Source organism: Mirounga angustirostris, unplaced genomic scaffold (assembly GCF_029215605.1).
Source record: "Mirounga angustirostris isolate CCGP_5_RB_7025 unplaced genomic scaffold, mMirAng1.0.hap1 SCAF_11, whole genome shotgun sequence".
NCBI classification, from domain to species: domain Eukaryota; kingdom Metazoa; phylum Chordata; class Mammalia; order Carnivora; family Phocidae; genus Mirounga; species Mirounga angustirostris.
This window is the reverse complement of record NW_026991719.1, coordinates 49,954,501-49,967,988: the sequence shown is the minus strand read 5'-3', so window position 1 is coordinate 49,967,988 and position 13,488 is coordinate 49,954,501. Positions and strand designations below refer to the sequence as shown.

Here is a 13,488-nt window from a genome sequence, read left to right as displayed (position 1 = left end):
GCTTTAAGGAAGTTAAGAGACTTGTTTGAGGTCGAACAGCTACCAAGAAGCAGAGGCTTGACTTATATCTGAAAGTTTTGACTTCTTTCCACTGCATTTTTCACTTTGCCATAAGCTTCTCAAGGCATGGTGGGAGCACAGCAGCATGCACGAGCGTCAGACATTTTAGGTTAATGTGACCTCACAGGTAGCTCTTCCTAGGGACTAGTGTTTAGAATAAGAGAGATGATATTCCCATGACCCATTGTTGTCACTCCCTCCTGGATATGTGTTCTGAGGTATGTTGGACAAACTGATGAGCAACCAGCCTGGGGAGGGTTGCAAACCATGCCACAAGGAAGAGCTTAAAGAAATGGTCATGTTTATCTTGGAGAATAAGTGGTGTTTCTGCGTGTGTGCGCACGTGCGTGTGTTGTGTTTGTGTGTGTGTGTGTGTGTGCACTTGTGTATACGGGGGGTGGGGGTTGTTCAGGAAGAATCAGAGTTTGAACCCATGATAGATATCCTGAAACATTTTAAGAGGACTATTGTTTAGTACTTGGCTTTTTTTGTATGGCCCAGAGGATAGTGTTCTAACAAATGGTTGAAACCACTGAATAATGAATTTCAGCTCAAAACAAATAATGGCTTTGAAAGCTTCAGAGTGAGCTTCCTGTTACTGAAAATATTCCAGCAGCTGCTGGATGGAGCTCATCAGAGATAGTAAGCTTTGGGGTATGGGTTGATGTACACATTCTGAACCTTAGTGTCTTACTCTTTAAAGTAGTGATAACAATTCCTTCTTTTCAGGCTTCTGGGGAGGATTAAATAGAATGATATGTTGAAAGGCTGAGCATCATGTGCACCCAAAGTAGGTGAATCCTCCTTCTCCTCCTTCCATTTCCCCTACCTCATCACATAGTGTAGAGAGGATTCCTATGTAGGGAGGTTGGGAGGAAATGACTTTTTATTCCCATTTTGAATATAAAATTTTATGATTCATTCTATAGTCATCAACAACTTTATGCATTATCTGATTATGCTTAGGGCGCTTTACTGTGTGACATGGAAATTATGTGTGTGACTATGTCTCCCACTAGATTGTAAGCTCCCTGAGAGCATCTCTGTATCCCTTCACTGTCAGAATAAGTGCTTATTGGGACACCTGGCTGGCTCAGTCAGTAGAGCATGCAACTCTTGATCTCAGGGTCATGTGTTTGAGCCCCACATTGGAGTAGAGTTTATTTAATAAAAACAAATTAATAATAATAATAAAAAGAATAAGTGCTTATTGCATTTAACTGATTTTGGAGGAACAATGATCTCTGTGCTGAATAATTGAACTAACCAGGAGTCTCTGTCCTCAGGGAGCTAATTCTCCTAAATAGGGTGGACATGCACAAATGTGCAAGAGCATGTAGTCATATCAGTAGCCAAGACAATGAACATACAGGATTTAATATCTTCAGACCGTCTGTGGCAAGCATTGGGGATTATCAGGTGGCTGGGGTGGGGTTGAATAGCAATAAGTGAGTAACAGAGGGGTCAGGATAAAATGTGGAACTTTCCTTGGTTATACTTCCTGGAAGAAGTGTGACTTTGGGAGCTATTTGAACCATGAGAGGCAAAAGACAACTAGGCACTGGCTTTTCCCTGAGAAAAGGCAAAGATTTAAGACTTAGACATCTTACACCTGGGAGGTAGGCCACTGGGATTCAGATCAGAACATTGAAATAGTTTATTCCTGTGGCCCAAGAGACATCTTGTCAGATGCTATTGGAAGATAGGACATGTGTTATTCAGTGGCATTTATATAGCACAGTGTCTAAGAACATAGGCTCTAGAGTCAGACTGTTTGGATTTTCATCTTGGCTCCACCACTGACTAGCCATGTGACTTTGGGCAAGTTATTTAACCACTGTGCCTCACTCCTCTCATCTGTAAAATAAGGACACTAATAGTATCTACCTCATAGCGTGCTTGTGAGCATTAAGAGTTAATATATGTTGCAAGTCCTAGCCACGCAGACACTAATCATGCATTATGTGAGTTCCAATCATAGAGTAAGTGCTTTATAAGTGTTTATTATTATCTAATGAATGGTCTTTAGATCCTGAGAAATATACTGGGTGTTTATAGTAATTTCAGTGTGAGTTTGGGAGCATTTATATTTCAGACCATCTCATGGAGTGATTAGCTCCTCAGCAGTGGCTGTGGTAGAAGTGGTGATAACATCTAGCTCAAAGAGATGGAAGAACTTTCCGCCAACTGTGATTGTGCCAGAGATGAATGGACTGTCTTAGGAGAGAAGAACCTCTTCATTATTTTGGGTGTTAGAATTGAGACTAGATAACTATTTAGTGGGGATGTTGCAGGAGGGATTGAAGGATGGAAGTGGGGTTTTGCTATACCCCAAATTCTCTGATTTTTTGATACTTGTCAGCAGAAGTGTTGGCTATGTGTTGGGGATACTGCTGCTTGAAATATGGGGGACTTGTCTAAATTTTTTTTTTATATTGTAAGCAGAGTTGGGTGGTCACTTCACTCAGAATGCTAACTGCACATGGATAGAGCTGGGATCAGATGTCATGTTCCAGGGTAAAAAATCTCTCAAAAATACTTTTGAGACTCAAGAGATAAGGGTTTTGGTTTCTGCTTTGCCAGCAATTAGCTGTGTAATCTTGGGCATGTTGCTTCCATTCTCTGGGCCTCAGTTTTCTAACCTAGAATATAAGTTTTAGACTAGATTTTCTCTGTGGTCTCATCATGTCTTACCTTCTGTGTTGAAAGATATAACTCTCTGAGTGGAAACAAGTGGATGAGGAAGACATTCATGCATTCAGCAAATGTTTATTAAGCATCTGCTAAGTGTTAGGCACTATTCTGGGCTTGGGGGAGAAAGCAGTAAATAAGATGGGCATGGTCTCTGCCCTTTTAGCTCCACAGTCCAGAGTCCAGTGCAGGAAACAAACAAAACATTATAATACAGTTTAACAAGTATTCTAAGAGGGGCAAACACAGGGTCCTGTGGGAGAGGAATATTATCCAGAATACCTTTGAAGCGAGAATATCAGAGAAAGCCTTCTGGAGGAGGTGACACTTGAGTTGAGTTTTGAGATGGGGGCTCAGGAAGGATAGCAGTAGTTGCATAGTTCTTCAGGCAAGAGAACCTGATGGTTATGAGAACTATGGTAGGCTCTGTTTAGCTGGAGAGTGGAGAATGAGAGGGCATTGGTGAAATCTGAGGTTAGAAAAACCAAAGGACACCAGATTGGCAAGGCATTATATGGCATTTGCCATGAAGGCAGTGGGGAGTTATGGAAGGACTTTAAGCAGTGGAGTTATATAAGTCAGGCTTCAGCTGCAGAAATTAAATCACTCTAGTTATTTTCAGTAGAAAGGGTCCTAATACAGAAAGTCAGGTGCTTCCAAAATTGGGGTAAGGGCTGGAGGTGCAACCTTTAGGCTGGGCTTCCAGGAATAACTCCCAGAATACCAGGGGAGCTGTTTTCTGTGCCACAAACAGGAAGGTGAGGAGGCATCAGGGGCTTTGGAAACATACCACCTTATCTGAAGTCTAAGAATCAAGAATCTACCACTGCCTTAACTATTGGCTAGAGTATCTTCATGCTTTCTAGATCTTCACTGGCAAATAATAATAATAATATAATAATAATAATAATAATAATAATAATAATAATAATAATATAAAATGAAATGAAATCATCCCATTCTCTGGTTATTCAAATACACAAAGCCAGTGACCAGACACTGGGGCCTATGGAAAAGTAACATGGCTGCAGGAAACCCTAAAATCCCCATCACTATGCTTGCCAACAAAAGCAGCAGAAATATGGCTTCTGCGTCATTACCTCCTTCCAAATATTGTGCATATGCATATGATTACCAGAAATAAATCACATCCAGAACACTGGATGCAAAGGAGCCTGAGAAAAGACAGGCTGTTGTAGGTTTTTGGTTTTGAGCTTTTCAGCAATATAGGAGGGCCGGCTAGAAGGAGGGTGGCATGGATCCTGAGCAACCAGTCTATAATATCTACCATAGGATTGATAGGAGCAGAAATGCTTTTGAGACAGATAATTTGGAAAGGAGAGTAGAGGCTGAATTGGGGACAGAGAGCAGCACAAGAGACCAAGTAATGGATGGTAATGGAATCAAAGGTGATGAGGAACTGATTAAAAATACCGGTAGCAGGGAGACAGAGGAAGGACACATGAGAGAGAAATTAAGGAGGAAGAGAATTACCAGGACTTAGAGGACTGGTTGGCTGGAAGCAAGATGAATGAGAAACAAGACTTACAGATATCTCCTAGGGTTTTTGTAAGGAGACATTCCTACAAGACAGGGAACTCAGGGGAAAGAGGAAAGTGGCAGGGATGGGAAAAGATTATTTCAATTTTGGACTAAGTTTGAGGTTCTTGTGACATATTCAGGAAGAGATATCCATAAGGCAGTTGGAGATTCATCTCTGGAATTCAAGAGAACATCAGAATTGTAAGCTGTATGCAGGAAAGGATTTTGTTCCCCTAGTATTCAGTAACTTTGTTGAAAGGAGGTACATCAGTGTGTAATGTATCTGGTAGTTCAAGCTTTGGGAATGGATGGGTCCACCATTCAGTGTAAGTGTGGAATGAAGATAAGGGGACTGAGATTAGAAGAACCCTGAGAAATCATGGCCTTAAATGATTGATTGAAGAAGAACCCAGACAGGAAGTAAAGACTGTATAACCAGAGAAGTCATGTGGATGATGTCGCCAAGGCAAAGGGAGCACTTCAGGAAGGAGAAAGGCATCAATGGAATCAAGAGCAAGAGAAGTCAAGGAAGATAAAGATGAAAATTGGTCATGCCAGTTAGTAACAAGTTGATCATTTGTTTATATTCACAAGAGGTTTTAGTTCCCTGTGAAATGATGGGAGTGAAAGCCAGGCTGCAGTGGAGTGAAGGGTCAATAGACAATGAAGTGGAGATAGGATATAATTGCCCTTTCAAAGGCAAGGAGAACAAGAAACAATAGGTGTCGGCAAGGATGTGGAGAAAGAGGAACCCTCTTACACTGTTGGTAGGAATGCAAACTGGTGCAGCCACTATGGAAAACAGTATGGAGAGTCCTCAAAAAGTTAAAAATAGAACTACCCTATGATCCAGCAATTGCAGTACTAGGTATTTACCCAAAGAATACAAAAATACTAATTCAAAGGGATACATGCACCCCAATGTTTATAGCAGCATTATCTACAATAGCCAAATTATGGAAATAGCCCAAGTGGCCACTGATGAATGGATAAAGAAGATGTGGTATATATACACAATGGAATATTACTCAGCCATAATAAAGAAGAAAATATTGTCATTTGCCATGACATGTATGGAGTTAGAGACTCTTATGTTAAGCAAAATGAGTCAGTCAGAGAAAGACAAATACCATATAATTTCACTCATAAGTGGAATTTAAGAAACAAAACAAATGAGCAAAGGGAAAAAGAGAGAGAGAGGCAAACCAAGAAACAGACCCTTAACTATGGAGAATAAACTGCGGGTCACCAGAGGGGAGGTGGATGGGAGGATGGGTTAAATAGGTGATGGGGACTAAGGAGTGCACTTGTTGTGATGAGCAATGGGTGATGTATGGAAGTGTTCAATCACTATATTGTACACCTGAAACTACTATTACACTATATGTTAAATAACTGGAATTCAAATAAAAACTTAAAAAAAAAGCAAGGAGAAAGATTCTAGTTGCTTACATTATGGTACTGTCGTGATCACTAGTATCTGTCTCATCATAATCTAGCAGAGTGGCTTTTAAACTATTTTGGAATTACTTGCTATAAGAAATAAATTTTACAGGGTGCCTGGGTGGCTCAGTTGGTTAAGGATCTGACCAGATCAGGTCATGATCTCAGGGTCCTGGGATTGTTAAAACACAAGATTACTGACCTTCCCCCAACTTGTGCTGTCTCTCTCTCTCTTTCTCTCTCAAATAAATAAAATCTTAAAAAAAAAAGAAACAAATTTTACATCACGATCTAGCACATTTGCATTTATATATAAGTGAAACAAAAGCTTCATTAAACCATAATTATATGGACACTTCATATAAATGGAATCATACAAAAGCCTTTTTTGTCTGTTTTTTTCACTTAGCATAATATTTTCCAAGTTCATCTATATTGTTGCAGTAATAGTACTCTTCCTTTTTATGGCTGAATAATATTCCATTGTATGGCTATACCGCATTTTGTTTATCCATTCATCAGCTGATGGACATTTGAGTTTTTTCCATCTTTTGGCTATTGTGAGTAATGTTATTATGAACGTTCATATACAAGATATTGTGTGGGCATTTTTTTCCCATTTCTCTTAGGTATATGCATAGAAGTGAAATTGTTGGGTCAAATAGTAACCCTATGTTTAATTTTTTGAGGAACTACCAGACTGTTTTCCAAAGTAGCTTCAACCATTTTGACCAGCAGTGTTATGAAGGTTCAGATTTTTCCACATCTAGCTTTTCTATTATAACCATGCTTGGGGTATCTATTATAAGTAATGCTGTAGTAAATATCTTGCATTTGCATTTCCTGCGGCATTTGATTTGCATTCTCCTGATGGCTAATATGTTGAACATCTTTCCATGTGCTTATTGACTATTTCTTTGGAAAAAATGTTTTTCAGAACCTTTGCCAGTTTTTTAATTGAGTTATTCTTTTTATAATTGACTTGTAAGAGCTCTTTATATATTCTAGGTACAAGTTTCTTATCAGATATATAACTTCCAAATTTTTTTTCCATTCTGTGAGCTGTCTTTTCATACTCTTGATAGTATCCTTTGAAGCACAAAAGTTTTTAATCTTGATGAAGTCCAATTTATCTATTTTGTTGTTGTTGCTTGTGTTTTTCATGTCATATCTAAGAAACCATTGCCAAGTTCAAGGTCACAAAAATTATCCCTATTGCCCGCACTTTGTTAAACTTTGCCATAATATCATTATAACATCTAAGCAAGTAATAGCGATTCTTATTATCATCAAGTGCCCAGCCTGTTCAAATTTCCTGTTGTTTCATAAATATCACAAATGTGTGTGTGCAGAAGCACACGCACATGTGCGCGCGCACACACACACACACGCGTTCCACCTAAGTCAAACCTTTTCCTTCCTATTTATTTGTTAAAAAGCCAGGTTGTTGGCCCTGTAGTTGTTTTGTTTTTGTTTTTGTTTTTTACTCTTTACTTCCATATTGCAGTTTAATATGTTTTTCTGTCCTCTGTGTATTCTATACATTGATAATTGATCTAGAAGCTTGATCTGATTCAGGGTTTTATGTTGTTTGTTTTGGCATGAGTCATTCATAGGTGGTGTTATAAGCCCAAACCTTTGAAGTGGGGACTTCTTTGGGTTTTATTCTATCTTGTAGGGCTAGGGGCCATTTTGTTTATGACCTACATTCATTCAGAATTTCCAGTCATTTAGTTAAGATGACTGTTCTAGCCTCAACGATTTCTAGAGAATAAATAGCAATTTCTCATTCCTCTTAGAGTCTATAATATTCTAGGAGTTCCAGAACTTAATTTGTTCTACTCCTGGATAATCTAGTTTCCGCCCCCTCTACCAATATCTATCTGTTCACTTTTAGAGTCCTAGGATGTAAGAGGAAGAAGGGCCCTTAGAGATCTGTATAAGGGAGGGCTGGGTTTTTGAAAGCCCAGGAGCCTGCTGAAATTGCATATATTTTTTCTGAGGTGAAGGTTCAGAGTTTTCACTGAATTTTCAGGTAGGTCTAAGTCCTCATGTGACAGAAGGGAGATGGAGTGTGTCCTTGTGGTTCTGTCGACAGCACTGTTTTTTTAAATGCGTATAGCTAATTATGAGTTGCCTGTAAATACTTAGGCAGTGGCCAAAGAAACCTTTGCTTTTTCCTTGGCCCAGACTCCAAAATAAGTGGATGCCAAGGCATGCCACCTCCCCACCTACCTATCCCTTTTTACCCTTCCTTTTCCCTCTTCTTCAACCTTTTTTTCCTTTATTTTCCTTCACCCTTCTCTTTCTTCACCTTATCCCCTATCTCTTCTCCCTCCTTCCCATCTTTCCTTCTCTCTCCCCCCTTCCATTAGGCTTCCCTTTATTCCTCCTTCCCTCCCTCCCAGCCACGCCCTCTCCTTTCCTCCCACTTCTGTGTGCACCCCCCTTCCTCTCCCTACATCCCCCTCAACTCACCCCCAACAAACTCCCCACCCCCACGCCAAAGCCGGCAGCCATTGGCTCGCGCTAGGGGCGGGGGGGGGAAGGGAAGGCTTGGGCCCTCCGATTGGTTGTAGGGGCTAGCACACCAGCTGAAGTCCCGCCCTACCCAGCGAGTAAACGCGCGGCTGCAGCATTTGCTATTGGCCGAGGGTACTGTCAGCAGCTCCCGCAGCTCCTCACGCAGGCGCCCACAGCCGCTAGGTGAATAAAAACACCGCCTACGGGCTGGGGGGTGGGGAGAGGAGAGGGAGAGAGCCAGCAAGGCAGGATTTAAATGAGAGGCTGGAAGCCTGGAGCACCGCGGAGAGAGCAAGCAAGCAGGCTAGAAAAACGAGGAAACTAGGGAAGCGAGCGACCTAGAGGGAGTAGGGGAGACCGCGACTGACCTGTAGCCAGGCAGGTGGACAGACGCACGCCCGGACAGACAACCGAGCAGGCGCAGGAGAACCTCGCACTGGTTCCTCCCGCCTTTCTCTTTGAAAGCCAGGATTTTGCCTTTTGCTTGGCGCCCGAGAGAGAATGCTGGATTCTGCCGACTTCAGCGCGAGCTAAGATTTCTCAGCTAGGGAAGAAAGATCAGCTTAATCCTGAGGAGGGGGAAATCAATCTCCCCTGTCCCCATCCCCTCCCCCCATACCGAACTCGGGCGCCAAACCCAGCCCTTCCCCAACCATCCGACTTCCTCCTCTCCTTTCTAGCATGGTGGCTGTATGGACAGTCTGACAGAACAGAGACTGACATCTCCCAATCTGCCGGCCCCCCACTTGGAACACTACAGTGTTCTGCATTGCACCATGACCCTGGATGTGCAAACTGTAGTTGTTTTTGCCGTGATTGTAGTCCTCCTGCTTGTCAATGTCATACTCATGTTTTTCCTGGGAACGCGCTGAATGGAGTCCAGCTTCCTGAGCTGTTGCGAACTCTCGCTTTGATTTCATCCCGAGAACCACCGAGAATAAAAAAGAGACAGACAGAGACAGGGAAAGAAAGGGAGAGAAAGAGCAAGCAAAATTTCTTACTCAGGGGGGAAAACGTTTTGAGCTTCAACATGGCCTCGCTGTGATATGTATGACGTTGGTATATTATCTCTCCCTAAATCTTTTGTCATGTCTTGTCTTTTAAATATGCCTGTGAATGTAGTTGCTTATTGCTTGAGTAAAATTGTTGATAAAGAAATGCATTCTATTTAAGTGTGCATGTGTATGTGCATTCTCCATTTATGTGACGTTCACGGAGCAAGATCTGCGCCCTTAAACAGTGGCTTTGCTGTTTGTGGTGTTTTGTCAATTCATTTTCTTGAAAACTACCTTTAAATTCCATCAGGGAATTTTAGTCAAAAATTCTATCTTGCCATCACGAGTGAATTTGGGTTTGTTTTTGGACAAGGATGGTTGTGGGAAGAGCGTGATGGATTTTTGACATTTTAGGAAAGACAGTCCTGCCCTGGATGTGAAGAGGGAAAAACATTGAAACAAGGAATGAATTTAGGGGAAATGATTCTTTAGTTTCTAATGAGAAGAATTTGAGAAGTGATGTGGTGGGGTGTATTGAGCTGGCAGTTGGTGACTATATCCTGACTCAATTTGCTGTCCAGGGTTTAGTTCGTAGTTTCCAATTTGGAAAGAAGCCACCTTTAAAACATTTCTTAAAGCATTAAATGTCAGTTTCTTTGGAATTATGGACTGAAACATAAAAGCCTTCTTTGATGTTTATGAATTGGCAAGAGGAGACATTGACAAGAGCTGTTTGGGTTCCTTTTCCCAAAGAAGATTGTACCCCTGGATTTGAGTTTGTCGATTTTCTCTATGTGTCCTCTGAAAAACAAAAGCCAGCTCTTTACCCACCCTGGGAATAATAGTATTCGTATATGCTTCTTTGGATAATTTTATTTGCATTGATGTTCTTGAGCTACATTTTTAAATAGAACTTGCTAGTGCTAATGATAAAGTGGTGGGTTTTGTTTGCTTTCTTGTTCTTTAAAGATCAGAGGTCTCTAATTGAAAGATTTCCATAACAAAATGAAAGTATGTATCATGCTTCTGAGCACCCCCTCCCCCCAAAAAAAGTCTGGGTGGAATGGGCTGAGAGCTGGGGGGAACATGAGCTAGAAGCAACATTCAGTTTTGACATATATTTGCATTTCTGTATCAGATGGTAGTGGTGGTGGTTGCTGTCATTATTGCTATTATTTTTATATTTTTCTTTCTGCTGAGAAAGCTTTTGGAAAAGCCAAGAAAAAATGGTCTCTGATGCCAATGTGCATGATACTTATTTTCCCCCTACCTCCACCCACTGATTGACAGGTATTCCATTCTGTGTTTACCTGACTTGAAATAGTGCTGTTTCTGGCCCATGTAGCAATGAATGAGGGTCATACAGTCTACACGCATGTTCCCCCTACACCCATGGGGGTGGCTGCTCACGTGTGATGTACAAATCTGCTGGCTTGTGCTGTCAAGTTCCATTTCCTATTGTTCAATCTCTTTGGAAATGATTATGAAGGGAAAGGGGCTGTGAAGGGGGTTCTTGAAATTGTCCTGATCTCAGAACCCAGAGAGCATTATTTAATGGCGTCAGAAGAGGTTTTAAGGCTCAGGGTGTGTGCTATTGGCTCCGTGTGGGTAAAAGGCTTTTTTAAATTATTATTATTATTCTGTTGGTACCATGGTATAAGCATGATCTGGGAAGTGTGCTTATTCTTGGGAATCTGGGAAGATTCTTATTTACTCTTTGGTTCCTTTGTTGGGAGGGGGGCTGAAATGAACTGAACTTGTTTCTTTGCAAAGAGAATCATGTGATCCCCCAACCCCACCACATACCCTTAGCTCCAGTGGTATTATCTAAAGTAAGCTTATGTTTTGGCTGGGCACTTTGTTTTGAGACACGTTGGACAGGAAAATCTCTAGGCTGGGCAGCTACAGACTTGGGTTCTCTCTGTTGAGAGATTATTTGACCTTGGACAATTTTTTTTTTTCTTAATGTGTTTGGGGTTCCCTGTAACATTAGCATTTGGGGATGGTTGGACTAGGTGACCTCCCAAGTTATTGCATTCGGTGATTTTGGGTGCCCATATACACTTGAAATCAGAGGGGGATGAACTAGAAAGACAAGTGAAAAGGAAAATGAAATATTTATCAATGGGTGATGGGGTGGGGAAGGAAATACCTGGTTGCTGGTATCTGGAGAAACTTAAGTTTTACCTAAGAGATGTTTTTTAACCTAGCTGTGTGGGAAGAAAACTGGACTATAACAGTGGAATGCTTTTTGCTTTTTTTCCCCTTTAAGGTGAGAAGGGTTCTCTAAGGTTAGTCTTTGAGCCAGGTTTGTGGCAAAGTAGTGTCTTGAAATGCCACAACCTTTACCTCTGGGTGCCTGACAGACCCTTGGCAGAGAACCTTTGGGAATGTATGTGTGTAGGGTGTGTGGCAGTATGTTTGTGGGTGTGTATGTACCCCCTTCTGTGTGTGTGGAGGGGAGAGGGTGCACACTCTTGAATGTGGGTGGGGGTTGGTTGTGCTAGGAATGAGGAAAAATAGCAGGTCATGCATTGAGTGTTCCATAGTTCTGAATGGCCTCCTTGTGCTAGGGCCTGTAAGGATTTGACTGGTGCCAGAATGAATGGGTATTTCCCCTACCACTCCTATGCTCCCCCCACAACCCCTTAGGCTAAAGGGGTTGCTTGACTGAGCCCTTCCATCAGTAATTTAGCTGGCAAAATGGGTAAGCATTTTTCAAATTAACTTATCTCTAGGCAAATAAGGGGGTGTTGCTAGCCAGATGGCAGGCCACCCAAGAGCAGCTAAAAGGGAGTTTGGGAAGTAGAGAACCAAAGTTGGCAGTATGACTTTTTACTTGTGTGAATCCTAAAGGTTTGGCATTTCTCCTTCAGACTTGTGAGGATATGCAAAAAGAGAAGAGTGGGAGAAAATGAAAAATGCAGCCCAGAGGAGTGGAGCCCTCTGCATTTGACTTTTTATTCTTCCCTCTTCTGCCTCTTATCTTCATCTTCTCCCTTCTACATTTACTCCCCGCTCTGATACAGCCTCCTACCCTGCCCCCATTCCTGCTCTAAGTGGGTGGGTGGTGGAAGGAGGAGGAGTAGGAAGAGAAGAGGGCTTTTCATTTCTGATTGTCCCAACTTTTCCCAACAAAGTTTCTAGTTTCCTTTTCTCTTCTCTGACCTCTGGGTAGAGGCTAAGCTTTTGCTCTTAGAAAGGACAAAAATTCCACCTCAGAAATTTTCCCTCCCAGCTCCCCACCAGGGGATTGATAAGCAGCCCTTTACCAGTATCCTAGCAACCTCCTGCTTCACTCAGCTCCTGCTGAGCTCTGGAGCCCACCCTTTAAAGGTCCAGGCGCAAAGGCCCCTAGAGAAAGGGAGCTGGAGTCCAGCAGGACTTGGAGAGATGCTTTTGGGGAAGTGGACAAAGAAAAAGCAAGATCCTCATTGCCTGCAAATGCCGGAAAACACATCCACAGAAGGCGTATGGAGCCTAGCTTCATTCCAGCCATGGGGACTATTTATTGGAAGGCTGCTGGGTTCAAATTCTTTTCTCCTTTCTTCCAAATGCCTTCTTAAGATTAACTGAGTCATTTCACAGTCCAGCTTTAGTGCAAGGAAGTCTGTAGACCCTGAAAAATATTTTTTCACCCTGACTTTTGGCTGAGGCAGAGAGGAGGTGAAGGGATAGTATGGTGGGAACAAACTGAGCAGTGCTTTTCCCCTATTGAGACAGCCCCTATCTGTCAGAACCTGTAGCAGCTACTTATGTAGTGTGTCCCAATTTTGTTTGTGGCTTAGGGAACTCTGCTCATGCTGGCTGCAGTGTGGAATTTAGGGGATTTTGTTTCTATGTCATTGTTCTCTGAGTAGTTTCCAAATGGGAAGGCTGGGCAAATTAGGAAGGCCATTTTGATTGTGGGCCTGGTGAACAGGTCTTGGGCCTTGGCTGATTCTCATTCACAGGTGTGGGTGATTAAGTTTTTAGGGAGCTGAGAGATCCCAGTGAGCCTGTGGGTAAGGTAATCTTCTGCCCGGTGGTGAGGCTCAGATTGAGTGCGCCTGGCTATGACCAGAAGGCACAGTCTCATAGTTGCAGGGATGGGGCAAAGCATGTCCTCCTAGTCTTTGTCTGTTATCTTGGCCTCTGCTCCCTTTGGCCTGTGGAGTGTTTGCTCTGGATGAGGACATAATTGGGAATTGAACCTATTCTCCCAAAATAACTGCCTCCTCAGAAGATCTCACAC

General features: G+C 42.2%; 2 protein-coding genes across 4 annotated transcripts in view; both read left to right on the top strand.

Annotated features, from left to right (window-relative positions):
• ARHGEF9 (Cdc42 guanine nucleotide exchange factor 9) overlaps positions 1-13,488 on the top strand; it is a 242,054-nt gene that overhangs the window by 39,416 nt on the left and 189,150 nt on the right. Inside the window, exon 1 of one of the 3 annotated variants that reach the window (XM_064574141.1) lies at positions 9,188-9,307. The exons of the other annotated variants lie outside the window; for them this stretch is intronic. The gene's annotated coding sequence lies outside the window, so the exon portion shown is untranslated. Of the gene's footprint in view, positions 1-9,187; positions 9,308-13,488 lie in introns of those variants that run through there. 3 annotated transcript variants of the gene reach the window in all.
• LOC135361937 (uncharacterized) lies at positions 8,952-9,131 on the top strand. Its single transcript, XM_064574142.1, has one exon. It carries the CDS (start codon positions 8,952-8,954, stop codon positions 9,129-9,131), a length of 180 nt encoding a protein of 59 aa, XP_064430212.1.

Bases quoted from the DNA above. Each gene is read 5' to 3' on its own strand.
- LOC135361937 (XM_064574142.1), top strand. From the start codon at position 8,952: ATGGACAGTCTGACAGAACAGAGACTGACATCTCCCAATCTGCCGGCC.